Source organism: Triplophysa rosa, linkage group LG4 (assembly GCF_024868665.1).
Source record: "Triplophysa rosa linkage group LG4, Trosa_1v2, whole genome shotgun sequence".
Taxonomy (NCBI): domain Eukaryota; kingdom Metazoa; phylum Chordata; class Actinopteri; order Cypriniformes; family Nemacheilidae; genus Triplophysa; species Triplophysa rosa.
Window position 1 is genome coordinate 24,653,162 of NC_079893.1, and position 16,172 is coordinate 24,669,333.

General features: G+C 39.0%; 1 protein-coding gene across 1 annotated transcript in view; it reads right to left on the reverse strand.

The window, feature by feature from the left end:
- Positions 1–267: 267 nt before the first annotated feature.
- Positions 268–16,172, reverse strand: part of ctnna2 (catenin (cadherin-associated protein), alpha 2) — a 436,402-nt gene continuing 420,497 nt past the window's right edge. The window contains exons 13-18 of the mRNA XM_057332819.1: positions 13,389–13,540; positions 10,671–10,784; positions 6,737–6,918; positions 6,498–6,603; positions 2,736–2,870; positions 268–1,990 (exon numbers count right to left, since the gene is read on the reverse strand). Of these exons, the coding sequence (XP_057188802.1) occupies positions 1,703–1,990; positions 2,736–2,870; positions 6,498–6,603; positions 6,737–6,918; positions 10,671–10,784; positions 13,389–13,540 (977 nt within the window). The 3' untranslated portion in view covers positions 268–1,702. The remainder of the gene's footprint in view (positions 1,991–2,735; positions 2,871–6,497; positions 6,604–6,736; positions 6,919–10,670; positions 10,785–13,388; positions 13,541–16,172) is intronic.

The following is a 16,172-nucleotide window of genomic DNA, read 5'->3' on the forward strand; positions in this document are numbered from 1 at the left end:
TTTCTGTCACTGTAGCATTGAAATAATTACATTAACCTGTAAGAACCCAGAGTGACACTGGTGTCACAAACACTGCTGATGAGCTGGAAACGTCCTTTTATTGGGCTTTCCTTCACTTTAGGCTCATGAAGTGACATCTGTTACAAATGTGGGTTAGGTCATGTGACATTGTGTAAGTTTGATGTTGCCATGATAACATTTCCAAAATGGGGGTCTGCCCGGCTGGCACATGCAGTGTCAAGAATAAAAAAAAGTTTGGTAGTTGTAACGTTTTAATAGCTTGTCCTGTATTACATTTAACCTGTTTTGATTACATTTCATGAACAAATTGACATAAAACAAGTTCCAAAAAATGTGTGGTGACGTGTCACATTGCGCTCTAAACCTTAAAAAAGTATGTGTGTAAATATTTCCTAAATATGTATACATGTATGTGTACGTGTTTATAAAAACAAAATTAATATGCACAGTACACAGAGATATTGTGTAAACACAAACTTTTATTCTGGATGCGATTAATCGTGATTAATCGTTTGACAGCCCTAAATTTAACCAAAATAATAATTAGTCCAAAAACTGACCCCTGCATACATTGAACCCCCCTGTAGTAAGTTTTTATCATACTTACATTTATTAATTGTTTATTGATTAAGTACTTTAAAAAATCAGGTAAATGTTCTTTTTGATGTTTACTAATCAATGTTGTTTTAATGAGTTTCTGTTGTGTTTTGACAGACTGAAACATTGAAATTGACCCTTATGTTTCATCTTGTGAAGTTTGCGGACAACAACAAACTTTTAATTCGCTTTCCTCCTTTACCACAAATATTTACGGACATACACTGGCAATTTCAGAACACGGCGTGCAGCAAACACAAAACCTGTTTGTTGATGGAGATCAGCTTGATACAAGATCTTACTTGTCAAACATAACGAATGAATTAAAAGTGTCAAATAAAGTACATCAGGAACTGGTGAAACACTACCACGTTGAAACAAACAACAAAAAACAGATGATAAGGTTGTACATTCTTTAGTTATGAAAGGACGTAGACTCGACACACACAGTTGCAAGGTTTATTAGAGAATCAGGACTATAAAGGTATGCAGGATTCTACTAGTCTGAGCAAACCACACAACTAGTCCTTTTCTAAATGCAATACTATAGCCAGCCTGACTGCCATGGTTAGTGATACAGGAGTAAAATTTAAGAAATGCAAAAAAACTACTGCCTCAGTTCACCGTATGGATAATCGGGAAGAAAATCGGCTTTAGCTAACATAAGTTATTCTTATTACTATGGGTCATTTTAAATAATAACAAAAATACAAAAATCACTAGGAAGTCAAGCAACCCCCTTGCCTCGGCGAGGGCTGACACTACTAAACCATAGATTATCTTCTTTTATATATCTGTGTATATATGGCCAGTCAGTGAAAGCACTGTTAATAATAAACACCACATTGTACTGAAGCCCACACTGTAAAAGTCACTTTCCTTCGTGAGTTTGTTTGTTTCTCATTTACAGCGAAATTCGGTTGGAAGAGGACGGACGGACGGACCCTCCAACTCAAAGATATTTACTGGGCACATACACACATGTCGCTGCTTGGAACAAGATACAGCTCGGAGAAAGTAAGCCGTAAAGTGGAGAGGATATGAAATCGAGAGGGGAGGAATTCTGGGCGTCTATTGTGCGGAGTTAAAAGGAGTCCATGGCCTTGAATTCGCTGAGGGCTTGGACGGGGGAAATGTGCTTCTTCTGCGAGCCCCTCCTGACACGGGTCTGGCACTCCTCGGGTTTCTCTCGCTTCACCAGAGGTTTCTTCTCGGGGGCTTTCATGCGCCAGGACACCACTGGAGAGTTGACCGCCGCCGTGCCGTACACCTTCTGGTACTTGGTGGAGGCCACGTAGGAGGCTTTGACCGTGAGGACGACAGCGTTCATCAAGTTCTTGGCTGCCTGAATGAGGGACGTAGCGCTGTCCAACTGAAGAGCAGAGGAAACATTGACGTTAGTGAATTGTTAGCCTTGGATGGAATTTGAATGTACTGCTTATTGCATAGTGCATACTATTCCTGAACAGTTGTAGTTTGTTACATTGTTGTCATGGGACCTCATTACACTGCATGCATATTGCAGTTCAATCAAAGTAGTATCAAATAATGAGTCAAGAAAGATATGTTTTTGCCTTTGGGTCACATATCAAGATATGTTTTTGTTATATTGTGCATTTGTAACACCAGGAGTGGAAGGTCTGGTCGAGTGCATTGCATCGTGGGATACACCATCCCGGGCAGTGTGTAATTTGCATACTGTGCATTAGAGTTCACATGGTCTTGATCTTGGGACTCTTTCAGATCAAACAAACATGACATTAATATGGATCTGGAAGGGTCTGGTTTTGACTTCAACTTTGCTATGCACAGTATGAATACGGCATATTGCAAATGTAACGGTGATGCATTATTTCAAACATATTCTTTGTTTTATAATTTAGGGACATAAATGCATTCCTACTAGTAGTCAGTGCACCACTGATGAACCCTCACGGGGTATTCAAATCTGAACCTGGAGACCACCTTACTGCTGAATTTAGTTCTAACAATTGTATGTTCAAGCAAACCTGAAGGCTTATTTAGGCGTGTTTGATTTGAGTGCGGATTTGAGCCGCCCTGCTCTACATAATCCATCGCAGAGGTCATACAATACAAATTCATGAAGCGAAACGTACCCCTGAAACGATGAGTTCTCCGCCTAGGTTCTGAACCTCAGCCTTGACCTTGCTGCAGATGTTGAGTTGGTGGCAGTAGAGGGCGATTCTCTGGAGGTAAGCCAACAAATCCTGTTTGCAGGCTGAGTCGGGGCACTACAGAAGATGGAAGACATAGCAGAGGCTTAACCTTTGAATATGCAGAGCAAATATGTGATGAGGGGGTGAAAATATCAACACGATGATTACTGGAGATGAAGTTTGTGCCACCGTCAGGATGACTGAGAGTATGTCATCATCAAATATTGGCTGAAGTGTGTGGCTGTGGCGTTAGTCATCTTTCATAAATCCCCTGCTTTCACCACCATCATTTATATCCTTTATAGGGACACTGTGCACATAAATATGAAGCGCGACGTTAAATTAATGTTGGGTAGCTGACTTAATTTGTAAATACTTTTCGTCCCTGAGGGTTAGCAGAAGCAGTTTAAAATAGACACCGGCCCATAGGACTGTAAATCAAAACTTTATTAATTTCCTGGAAGTGATTTTAATCTAGTGGCATTACATTAAACGTTGTAGTTGGGGGAGGGGCACAACGGGTTTGTGATGTCATGAAACGATGATTGTTTATCCTGTAAATATTAATTAACATCAACGTGTTAGACCAAGTAGTCATGAAATGAATATTCATGAGCTGAGCCTTGACCAAAGTAGGATTGGTAAAATTGCAAAGTATCAGATCAGCTTTGTTATTTTCTTCGAACAGGAAGTCACTTTCATATTGTGATTTATTGTGTTTTTTGACTGAAAAAATTTGAATACGCTAAATTTTTATTTCAAAAGAACTTTAAAATATCAGTACAATGAATTTTCTACTTTTCTAATATACTGTGGGGTTTAATCTTTCAAATGCAATACATATTTTAACATCAGCCGCCCAAAAGTTCAGCTTTCCGACGTCGCTAAAGTTTCATTTTCAGCGCCCTGTTCAAAGCTACGGATGAGCACCTCCCGTTCAACATTTTACAACAACCTTTCCTCCCATTTTAAACCGTCCAATTTTAGACGTGCAGCGCCTTGCATGCCGAGACAAGATTACCGCTACATCCTCATTCTGCTAACGCCGAGGTTACAATAACTCTGGGCAAAGTCACTAAATAATAACTCCTACCAGAAGTTGTATGCTCATTTTTTCCTCCCCTAGCTTCCCATGAACTTTGAGTGAAAAAGACTGATGAGACATTTAATAACTGTTGAGGCTGCTTTATCTTTGACACGGCTGAGTGGCTATAACATCCTTAGCGTTTGGGGCTCGAGTGTCTCTCCGCAGGAGGCGACCTCGTACTGTGCCGGGAGCTGCGAGGGGAAAATGGAGACCGATAGAAGGAAATCGTGTGAAAAGAGAACTATCTTTTCTCACCACTGAGGGGGGGGGGCATGATGGGCCCAGTAGTATTGGGTCAACCGTATCAAGTATGGGAGTTACGGTATTTGTGAGCGTTTTCCGGTGAGCCTCAACTCAACTATGGTCTGCTTTGATAATTCTGCTGCTATTACAAATGGTAGCGACTTGTATGTGAACCGAAGGAGTAGTTCACACAAAGATGAAAAACTTCTGATCATTTACTGTATTTACCTTCACACATCCATCCATCATTAATTAATGTAATCTAGTGGGTTCATAGATTGACTTTGAAGCAAAATGCTAGGTTTGTGAGAGAAAACTTTAAGAGACTTTTGAGAAGTTCAACTTTTACTTTTCCACATTAAGTGGAAATTAAGTGGAATTCCACATGGGCAGTTGTGGCCTAATGGTTAGAGAGTCGGACTCATGACCAGAAGGTTGCTGGTTCGATTCCCAGGGCCGGCGGGTAACAACTGAGGTGCCCTTGAGGAAGGCACCTGACCCCTACTTGCTCCCCGGGCGCTGCAGTGATAGCTGCCCACTGCTCCGGGGGTACGTGTGTTCACTACTCTCTGGATGGGTTAAATGCAGAGGTCACATTTCGTTGCCTTGTACATGTGCAATGACAATAAATTGAATCTAAATCTAAAAAAAAAAAAAATCTAAATCTAACTATTCCTTTAAGTACATCAAACTGCTGTGTAAAGGAAGCCTTTTGTTTAAAGATGGGCTTTTTGATTATTAAGAACCATGATGTTTTTTTGTACTCTGAGATTCTCTCTGAACTGAGCATGACCCCTCGAGGAGTCCTGAAAACCCCAGATGGCCGTTACATGTAAATACTCCGTTAGTGAGAAATAAGTTTGATAAGGGACGAGGCAAGCCAACTGTTCACACTAACCAACAAACAATGTGTGGGATATTTGGCAGCGGACAGGATATATTGGCGATGTGGGTGGAACACGTTGGCCTGAGGGGAAGGGTTTTTCATTTTGTAAAGCAAGAACTGCCAAGCCATCTTTAGTGCGCTAAAACACTCGTATTACACCCTGATCAGCATTGTGATCGGGTTTCCCCTCACCGTTTTCTCTTTATCTAAGGGAAAAGAAATACCGCTTGAGAACAACTAAAACAACACGAGTCTTGGCCAGTGGTGACACAGCAGGTTTCAGGCGTCTTGTTGTTACCATCTTGACTGCTCTGCCAACATTTAGGACAAAAACAAGAGGGTCAATCCTGTTATGCATTTATGACGACGTGTTAGTGTCACTTTAAAAAATAAAAATAGTCATAAAAACTAAAGTAGGTGAATAAATAAATCTAGGAGGTAACACTTTACAATAACGTTGTATTTGTTAACAGTAATGCATTAGCTAACAATAAACAATTTAGATTTGCAGCATTTATTAAGCATGTAAATGTTAGTTAATGTCAATACAATTGTTTGTGTTGGTTCGTGGTGCATTAACTACTGTTAACGGTTGCAATGTTTGATTTAAAAAAAGTGTTAGTGAATTCTGAATTCAACATGAACTAAGATTAATAAATTCTGTAGAAGTATTGTTCATTGTTAGCTCATGTTAGTTAATGCGTTGTTAACCAATACAACTTTATTATAAAGTGTAATGTAATTATGTAATGTTTCGAAAATAATACAACAAACATAAAGTTGTACTAATATAAAATAGAAGTTACATTATTTTGAGAACCAAGTTAAAAGTTGTAATAGCAAAGTTGTTGCTTAACCGCAAATAAAAATGTATTACTGATTCATTCTTCTGAAAAGATGCTTTGAAACAACGCACATTGTAAAAAGTACTACATAAATATAATTGAATAAAAAACAATTCACCAAAAACCAAACGGTGTCCCTGTGTTCATTTAATGCAAACTCATTCATGCACTCAGCTAGTGTGGTAATAGTTTCTACCACAATTTGATTATTTACACAATGGCAAGAAAATGCACACGATGCCTTTAACGTTACCTAGCAGGGTAGAAATAAAAAGCTTGAATTAGTCGTTGCTTGGTGATGCTGACAGTAAGCTTAGATGACATGTCAACATGATGTGTGGAATGAAAAGCATAAGAAAACGCATACTATCGCGCTGTCATCAATACCGCATGTATACTGATCCACTATTAGAAGCATGATGCCCTTCACAGAAAGACACTGTTTCCTACGCACATCCTTGGCCTTTCTTTTCTATTACAAGTAGCTGATTGATTGGACATTAAAAAGTGTTGGTGAGCAGGTTCTGAAGAGGGTGCTCATCTCATAATGAATTCCACACCTCATAGGAGCTAATTATATTAAAGGCAACCCAGGGCTTTGATCTTTTCTTTTAAAGGAGATAGAGATGAAGGATTCTGACCTGGTCAGCCACGGCACGGGCAAGCTTGTCCATTCTGGATCCAGCCTCGGCGATCTTCTTTGCGGCATTGATAACATCGGAGGAATTCTTTAGAGGGCCTTTTCCCCTGTCGCAGCACAAAACCAAGATCATAACTATCTTGTTTGCTGCTTCACAACGAGCAGGAATTCACATGGGGCACCAGCTAGAAAAAAATTATACATGGTTTTTGTTGTGTCATCATTGACGCGCGCGTGTACCTGGTAAAGTCGGTCATTTCCATCATGATCATGCACATCTGTTTGGCCAGCACGATGATGTCATTTCCGTTGTCGTCCCATTTAGCGACCTCGGCGTCCAGCTTGCTCTTCTCCTGCCTGAAGCTCTCCACCTGCTCCGCGATCTTGGCTTTCTCCTCCTGAGGGAGCTGAGCCATGATGGCCTGTGGAGAAAAATAGATCAATACAACATGTTTTATGTGGCAGTGACAGGGATAGCTCACCCAAAAATGGAAATTCTGTCATTTACTCGCTCCAAACCCGTACGCTGTTGTTTTTCCGTATAACACAAATGTGACAGCTTTAGCCATTTTATAATCTCCAAAAATACAAGAAAAACACCATTAAAGCATCATTCATTTTTTTTTGTTTCAAAGAAAAAATAACATGGGTTTGAAATTATATGACTAAAAAAAAAAAAAAACTTTATTCAGAAAAAAAGTGACATTGTTTAACCCCACTAAAATGCCTCTGTATAAGGTTCTAAAATGTAACACTTTATCATAAAGCTTTCTGGGACCCCCTGACATGTCATGCTCATAAAAAGAAAATCCATCCTCCGTTCTACCTCCTCTCCTTGTCAAGGAATAAATTCTTTCTCCATAGCGAATCCGAGCAGGTCCAAAAGGGCATTAATCTCCTCGCAAGGTCACAGAAACGGTTAGGACGTAATATTACTTGCGAGATAAATGTATAATTACCTCAGTTCTTACACACTGAATGAATTATGCATTTGTTCAACATACTGTCAAAGAAAGGAGAACAGATCAGGTCGGGGATAATACCTCAATACTGGATAGGCCTACTGTTAAATGTACCGTCATGGTAAAAGACGAGCTTTGAGAAAAGACAAGGTCTCTTCTGTAAAAGTCTGTATTTGAAGTTTGTAGTCAAAGATCTATAATGCGGTTCTGTCTGAATTCATAAGCTGGGTTTATGCCATTATAGCCAAAGGATGTCAACATAAAAGCTAATTAAGAACCAGCTGCTCATTTAAGATTTGTAGCTTTTCGCTTGTTTATTTAACAAGCAATTATACATTAAAAAGAAAAGGAGTTTGGGGAGGAAATGCGATTATGAGTTCTTCTTTCAGCCATGTGTTCCTGGGCCTGACGCAAGAGCGCCGGGTCTTATTTTAACAGGGAACTTATTAATGCGCTGTTTTACCACCTGTGCATCTTATCAGACCTGTCAAAACAATACTCGACCGAACAGCCAATCGGATTTTAATGTGCCAACGCAGCAGCCAATCAGTATTAACTGAGTGGTGAGTGGATAAGCCGTACACCACCGGTCCTAAATTGTAGATGCGGTGTACCGAAAGGTTTAAAGAGGATGGAGAGAAAACATTTTTCGGTTGCTGTCCTTAGAATTCACTTATCCCAAATCTCTCTGGCTCCTAACCGATAACAAGAGAGGGTTGCAGCAGCTTAGCGCTCCAATGCTGCCAATTCAATCAAAACACACTCACACTGAGCGTGCGTCGCTGGATTAGCAAAACCTCAGAAAAGCCTTTTAATTTTTTAATTATTTTAATTATTTGAAATAACGCAGTCCAGGTACGGGAGTGTTGGTAAGCTATTTTGGTGCTAGCAGATTTGTGTTTTTTTTTGTGTGTGCAAGTGTAAAAAATGAATGGGTAAACAAATTCTAGCTCTTCTCGAAATTGATCAAACTTAGTCGCGGGGGGAATTTATGATGAATTAACTGCACCTGCTAATAGTGCTGTTTATTTTCATGCACGGTTTGCATCATTCGACCGCCCGATTCGCTTTGGAAATAATGCAAATCGGGTAACGCAGCAGACACGCCCACAGAATTTGTGCTGGATGCGATTTGCGCGGTACGATTCACAATCTTGTGGGTCGGTTGCGAGTGCTGGGTGGTGGAGGATAAAGCAGACTTCCACGATCTGACACGCTCAAGACTTTCTCTCCAATCCAGGTGTCTGACACTCACAAAGCTAGGAAGAAGGATTTCTCCATCATTCGGTGAATTACATGACCTAGAAAATGTACACAGGTCTTTTTTTAAATAAAATAAAATAATGGTAGTTCAAAGGATAGAGAGTGGGTTTGTTTCACAGGGAACACACATGCTGGCATTTTTTTTTACCGTGAATGCACTCGGAGTCATTTTGTATAAAAGCGTCTCTTGCATGAATTCTTGTAAATTGCATTTATCGTCTGTGCAAGGCAAATGGGGTCGGTCTTTGTGAACAATGCATAATCTATAAGAAGCTTAATTTACATGACAAAAGGAACTCCGTTTGTGCTGAAAATAAAGATAATGAAAGTATTCATAGCGCTGTTTAATCGCATTTAACATCTGTAATGCACAATTTATGCACAACTTAAAGTGCATTCAAGCTATACATGTTATCAGCATGTGTGATACCCTGGGAACCGAACCCGTGACCTTGGCGTTTCCCTCACCATGCTCTACCTGTGGAGCTAAAGACAAAAAAATTAAATTACACACATTTAATGTGCGTAACCTTGATGTAATGTTCAGTGATGTAATGACACAAGGGTCCAAACTTGATTCTCAAGTCATTTGGTTGTTTATATGCTTTATTTGTGTTGTTTTGTTGGAAAGACCCCATTCTTTCCTCTCAGTTTTAGTATTTTTTGTTGCCTTCTATTACTAAACAAACGATTGTTTCTTCTCATTCATGTAAGATAATTTCTTCACAAGTTTAATTGGTATCATACAGGGTTATGGTGCCGCTCGTGTGAATGCCAGCAGTACTTGACAGCTACGTACTGATATTTCTGTAATGTCTTCTAAATAGCCGACTGTGCACTATTCACACATTCACTAATGTGGGTTAAGCCTTGAACCCTGGTGAGCTCGGCTGTCAAACATTGGCTGACATTCACACTCACTGAGGAAGCCACGGTGTCTCATTTGCAGTCATACATCACACTTCAACCACTGTAAAGTTCCTGCCGGGCTGAAACAATTCATATGCTGATTTGATTCAGGTGGAATTCTGTGCATCTGCATGCACACTTCTACTGTACCTTTATCAAATGTTTGACCTTATAATATACAATTTGAACGGTGTGGTTTTGCAGATAATGGGCCATATGCATGCGTGACTACTGCATTTCACAGGAAGAACCCTAGGCAGTTTCCGGTTGGGGAAACTTAAATCAGAGAGAAATGGAAAAATGAGAACAAATTTAGCAGATGCTGTACATTGCGGCACACAGCAGTGGTGCTGTTCTACCGTATTTGAAATGATACTTTCATAAGTTAACATTTCGTTATAACTTTCAAATACGGTAGAACAGCACTTCTACATACCACTGCTGTGTGCCGCAATGTACAGCATCTGCTAAATTTAACTATTTTCTCATTTTTCCATTTCTCTCTGCTTTAAGTCTCTCCAACCGGAAACTGCCTACGGTTCTTCCTGTGAAACGCGGAAGTCACGCATGCATAGAGCCCATTTAGTTAAAATATGATATTGGAGTTTAAGTTAGGAAGACAGAAAATCATTTACAAACTTTTGACTCAAAACTTTAGCTACTGAGATATAGCTATTAAAGTTACTTCCCCCATGATAACTAGCCCGGATCTTCCCAGTATGTGTTATGTATGCGCCTTTTATATAAACTGGTAAACATGAACAAAGAATTGATTTTCTCAGCCTTCTCTGCCCATAATTGCCCATCATTTTGAAGTTGACTAAACACAGTATCAGTAGAGGCTAAATAATATGTCTTTGTTAGAAAATGGAGAGCCATATTACTATGCATTTACTGACTCTTGTTATTCTGAGACTCACTGTACAGTGCGTTTTACAATAGGCACACACAGTGAGGAAAGTTTTGTATTGTGGTGAACCTGATGGAAGTGACAGAATGAAAACTGACATGTTGTTCATTGTGATGTGTGAGTCACTCACTCTTGCGCTCTGTCCCGCAATGAGCTGGTCATCTTCTGTCTGGACGCTGGTGCGGCTACGGGCGTCATAGTCCTCCTGTTCAAAATCAGAGTCGTCTTCCAGCTCTTCTGGGGTCTAAACAGACAAAACACACATACTATTAATGACCATTTAACTAGGTCAAACACAAGACTCAATGACTTCAACCCATGTTGAAGTACGCTGCAATTTCATGAGATGGCGATAGAGAGGCAAAAGTTATGGATTGCAGATTTAAATGTACACCATAATTATTCAGTAGGCCCTTTGAAAAACCATGCTGTCATGTCACTCATAAAGGGCAGAGAAATGTGACATTACAAATAGACAACAATGGTGCCCTAACAGAAAAAACAGATGTGTCCACCATCTAAACCCCACTATGAAACAATTTAGCGGTTACAGCTATTGTCATGTTTTGCTCCATTTAAATCGTACATATTCTGGAAGGCTTGAGGGTGTTTTGCGATCTGTCTAATGTCCTCACGCGCTCTAGTTCGGTGACAATTTAGGACGCAAAATTCAACGGAGATCACAAGAACTGTGCGCTGGCCCACATTGAGACCGTAGGAGCTCTGATCGTAAAGACACGCCAGCTATTAAATCAGTCAAATAAATAATTCACTCATCCCATAGTTTGAGTTACAAGTGACTTGCATCATTGTTCTTCAACTCCCTTTTGGGTTTCTTGTGAGCAATAATAAAAGAAGATGCCTCTTAAAGTGGGATCAAATGATGTGTGAAGGGGGAAAAGCCTCGGGGTTGTTCGAGTTTACAACACAATCTGTTTTCTTGTATTCCGCCTGCCAGTAGTTTCAACATCAGCCCAACTACTGTAGCTTAAATATCCCCCTTTTGCTTGTGTGTCTCCATCTAATGAGCAAATTGGAGACAGAAAAAACGAAGCGTATCTTGAGAGCAGCCACCGTTCCAGCCACTCCGAGCTACAGTGGCGTAACTTCTCCAGGTACACTACTGATTGAATCAACTGAGTGATAGAGAATTGCAAAATGACAAAATCTTCTTTGTTGCTTGGCTTAATGAAGATCCTGTTAGACAGAGACTCCAATGTAAACGCGAATGCATAGTCAACAAAAACAGCAAAAGGAAATGCAGAGGTGTACATTTGCATATCCAAGGATTTAGGTTTCTTTACCAAGATACACTTTGAAAGTGTGTGTGTGGGGGGGGGGGGATACTTCCCCTCTACACTGTTAGAGTTGTACTGTTTTCAACGGTAAAATGGCCACCATTGTCCTGGTAGCTGAACAGTGGCTGAATAGTGACTGTAATAGCTTTCCTAGGCAAAAGAAAGCATTTGCACTCAGCATTTGAGTCATTTTAGAGGGCGGGGCAAGAGGTGTGCTGGTTTGGGGAATCAATCAATCAAAATAAGTAGGATCTCTATTTACAATTATCATTCTGTTCCAAACCCTCTCAAAGCTCTGCTTGCGGTTATTTACTGATAACCTACTGTTCTGTATTGTTTAATGCTCTCACAGTGGAAAGTGTATCTTACAAAATAGAAAACGAAAACACAATTGTTTGTTTGGCTCTTGAAACAGTAAATACAAAAATTATATAAACATAATTCTAAATAATGTATTATTATTATTCAGAGTTATAGCTTTGTTTTAGTGTATTTCGTTTTATTAATATTTTAAAATAGCTTTTACTTTTAGATTTGTTTTTATGGTAATTTATGTTAATTAAAATAATGTTACAGGCTTCTGTCATTTTATTATTTATTTGTTTATTCTTTATGTTGCTATATAAGATATATATATATTTTTAAGATAAGATACTATATTTCTTGTTTATTTTAGTTTTTGTTTATTATTGTAATTTTAGTGCCTTAAACTAAATGAAAAGTTTAAATGTTGCCTCAGAAATAAATTGACATAAGTTTAAGTTTTTCCAATAATTGTTAGGCCAATATTGTATATGATTTAAATAAACCATTTGTTTTAAGTTTTAAGTTAGTAAACAAAAATAGCCTTGTTATGATTATTATTAGTCATAGGAGTAGTAGTATTAACACTTAAATTAAAGTAATTATGATGATTCATTATTATATTATAAGTAAAATAAGTAAAAAAATATCATAAAACATCGCAAATAAATATCACCCTGTAAAATAAAATAAAAAGTGCAAGTGTAGACATCAATTTGTTCACACACACACACACACACACACACAAAAGATTTGTGCCTTTAAAAGTTTATCAAAAGTTCCATCTTAAATGACAAGAAATCATGTATTGTGTGAATGTTTCGCATTCACTTAATAAACTCATAACAATACACTTTCCAACCTCTGACCTTATTTTTTTATTTAAGTTTATACAAAATATCTATAAACATATTTTTGTATTATTATTATTATTATTACTTGTAAACATGGCTTTATTGATTCTTTCATTTGTATATCGTTTTGGAAAAAAAATCTGCTAAAATAATGAATGTAAATGTAACACATAGCATCATACAAGTTTCGTATCATATCTTAGTACGTTTGCTTTATTGTTCTCTATGTGATGAAACTGATGTGATACCCTAACATCGTTTCATTGTGTGAAAGTGTGATGTTTTCAATGCATTACAGGTACGTGCTGTGGTGGTGTTATTTATGACACACAGTGCTGGTAGGGTAAAGTGCAGTAAAAGCCTTGCATGTGCATTTCTCTGATCTGTACTCACCCTTATCATGAGCACTGCTTTCCTGATGTCACGCACCCCATCGTAGACGAGGCGAGAGGCGTCGATGAACTCGTTCTCTTCGAACGACTGCGGAGGGTTAGTGCTGAGAGCCTCGATGGCGACCTCCACCTGCTCAGCAAAGCGAGGCATCACTAAAAACAGAAGGAAACGGAGGATGCAGGTGAGACGGTGGTTGAAAGCATGCGAGAAAGGATGATACACACTAAAAACATTTTGCGAACAGGGATTACACGCATCCCTCAAAAGCTAGACTTCCCCTCGGGTGTCAAACGTATCTGAGTGAAGACATGAGAGGTGAGAAAAATGGAGTCTGCGCGATCCTAAGAAGCGAAGTGTGGAAATTCAGGAAGCCACATCTATTTGTGAGGTCTCCCTCCTGTCAGTCAGGCCCAAGGACACTGGCGGGATCGAGAAAATGTCACCCTGAAATAATGTGCATGGGGTTTCCGGCTCCTGCCACTGAACCACTTCACATCGCTGAGAACACATGACCGTCAGTGAGACAAGGCACAGGGACTCAAGGAATGCTTTGACATCTTCTCACCCCGAGCGGGATGACGAAAAAATTCTCTTGCTCACGACTTACCTCCTACAATTCACCGTATATGAAGCCAATAAACTGTTAAACTATCATGGCGCCCGGCAATAAAGCTTTTTTTCTGCTGGACAGGGCATTGTAGATTTGTACTTGCTATTTGACAATAACACTTGGTGTTTGATAGAAAAACTGTACATCTTTATTTGTGTTAGAGACCATTTTTTGAATTCAGAAAATAAATTATTGTTATTTGCCCGTCATGACATTTTCAAACCTGTATGAGTTTCTCCTGGAAAAAAATGGAGAATGTTGATGCTCCTTTCTTTTTTCCATACAATGCAAGTAAATGGTGTCTAAGACTGTTAGTCAGTAACTTCTTTTGTGTTTTATGAAAGAAAAAGTCAAAAGGGTTTAGAATAACATGGGGGTAAATGATGATTAAAATGTCATTTTCATTTTTGTCTGAGATTTCCCTTAAAATATTACGTTTTTGCATTGAAAAACAAAGCCATTTGTTGCAACACATTACAGATTGGTTGGTCATGTTCAGCTCATTAATACTGATGCTATGAAGACAACAATAAAGTCTTTTGCAAAACATATTTAATGCAGCAAAATTTGCAACACCATTCAGTTAATAGAAAACCAAATGTCACAAGACAACACGTTAACAATATTAACAAATGTGTCCATTACCTCACCTGAAACTGTCTCGATAAGGCCATGCTTAATGTTGAACTCCTAAAGACAGCTGGAGTTATACTGTATGTCTGACAGGGGGTCGAGTATGAACAATGTTGACAGACATCAATTGAGTGCAGTAAAAGGTGACATTAGTTTGATCTGTTTTTATAATGAGCCGTATTTCAGTGTTTACGCTTATCGTATCGAATGTGTTCGGACCACTTCTGAGTGAAGACTTTTAAGTAAATTGAATTTCAGTGAAATGTCAATAGGAAATGTTAATACCATTAAAGAGAGCTCTGACAACCCTATTATAAACGTTCAGTTTGAACCCAGACGACACGTGTGCTAAAATAGCTTTGTTACTTTAAATGATTTAATGTCTGCAGTTGGATTGTATTTAACAGGTGCTCGTGTCCTCTGCGCTCCGCAGCCCACTGATTCATGCTCAACCTTCAAACCCGCCTGCCCACTCGGCGAGAAACCGACGGAGCACATCAAGAGGTACTATCCAAAGAGGAGAAGTCACCCAGTGTTTCCATGGCAATGTCGCCAGTGGAGTGAATCCGTACCCCGACGCTGGCATTAGGTCACGCTCATATCAACGTCCAAGTCCACTTGGTGGATGATGAAAAAAGATGGACGCAGTTAAAAGCCCGAAGCGACGCATTTGAGATCGTATTAAACCCCCGGGCAAGCTCTAAAGTGATGCTGTTGAAATATTCAACAAATGTATCGAGGAGAGGAAGGTTTTTAGGTTGTTAAAAGCAAGTAGGATAGTATGACCTGAGATGCACTGCTCCACGGAGAAATTGCGTGTTGAGGACATTCTGTGACAGGAAAATTCCACAATGTTCTTTTCATCAAACGCAATCAAAGGCCATCCGTGATGATAGTAGGTCTGGATGTCTAACAGTCACGATGGTTGATTACAGGCATCTGATCCACTTGAAAAGCGAAAACTGCAGTACACACAAGCATCACGCGTACAGCACAAGGACCCGTTTAATGCTGAAAAAGTTGGATTTTAATGTGAAACGAACACTTAAAAAATGAAATTATGCAAAGATTTTAAAAGGTGGAGCAACGTGCCTTTATTTATTTCCTTTCGTCTTTCTAACCCTGTCTTGCTTTAACACATATTTAATTCATTTTAATCCACTTATTGGAGAGGCGTAGAATGAGCTTTGGGGAATTTTGCTGTGACTTTTAAATAGAAATATTTAAATGTTCTCCAAGCCATTAATGAGTAAAGTTGCAGCTGGCGAAGAGCAATTTAAACTCAAGACCAGTGAGAAATGATGAAAGGGAGCAATGAAAGTCATGTCGGAAGGGATTATTCTCTTAAAGTGTTGAACTTCAAACAAAGTGAGCACCAGATCTGTACTATGGGGCTTTAAATGGTAATTCTGAAAAAAAATAAAAATAATAATAATGTACAGTGTTGAGCTGAATTATATAAAAACTATGTGGTCATCTTAGTTACAATATAGCCGACTGAATAAATAATACTGAAATGCTGAAAATGTCAGATAAGTGAA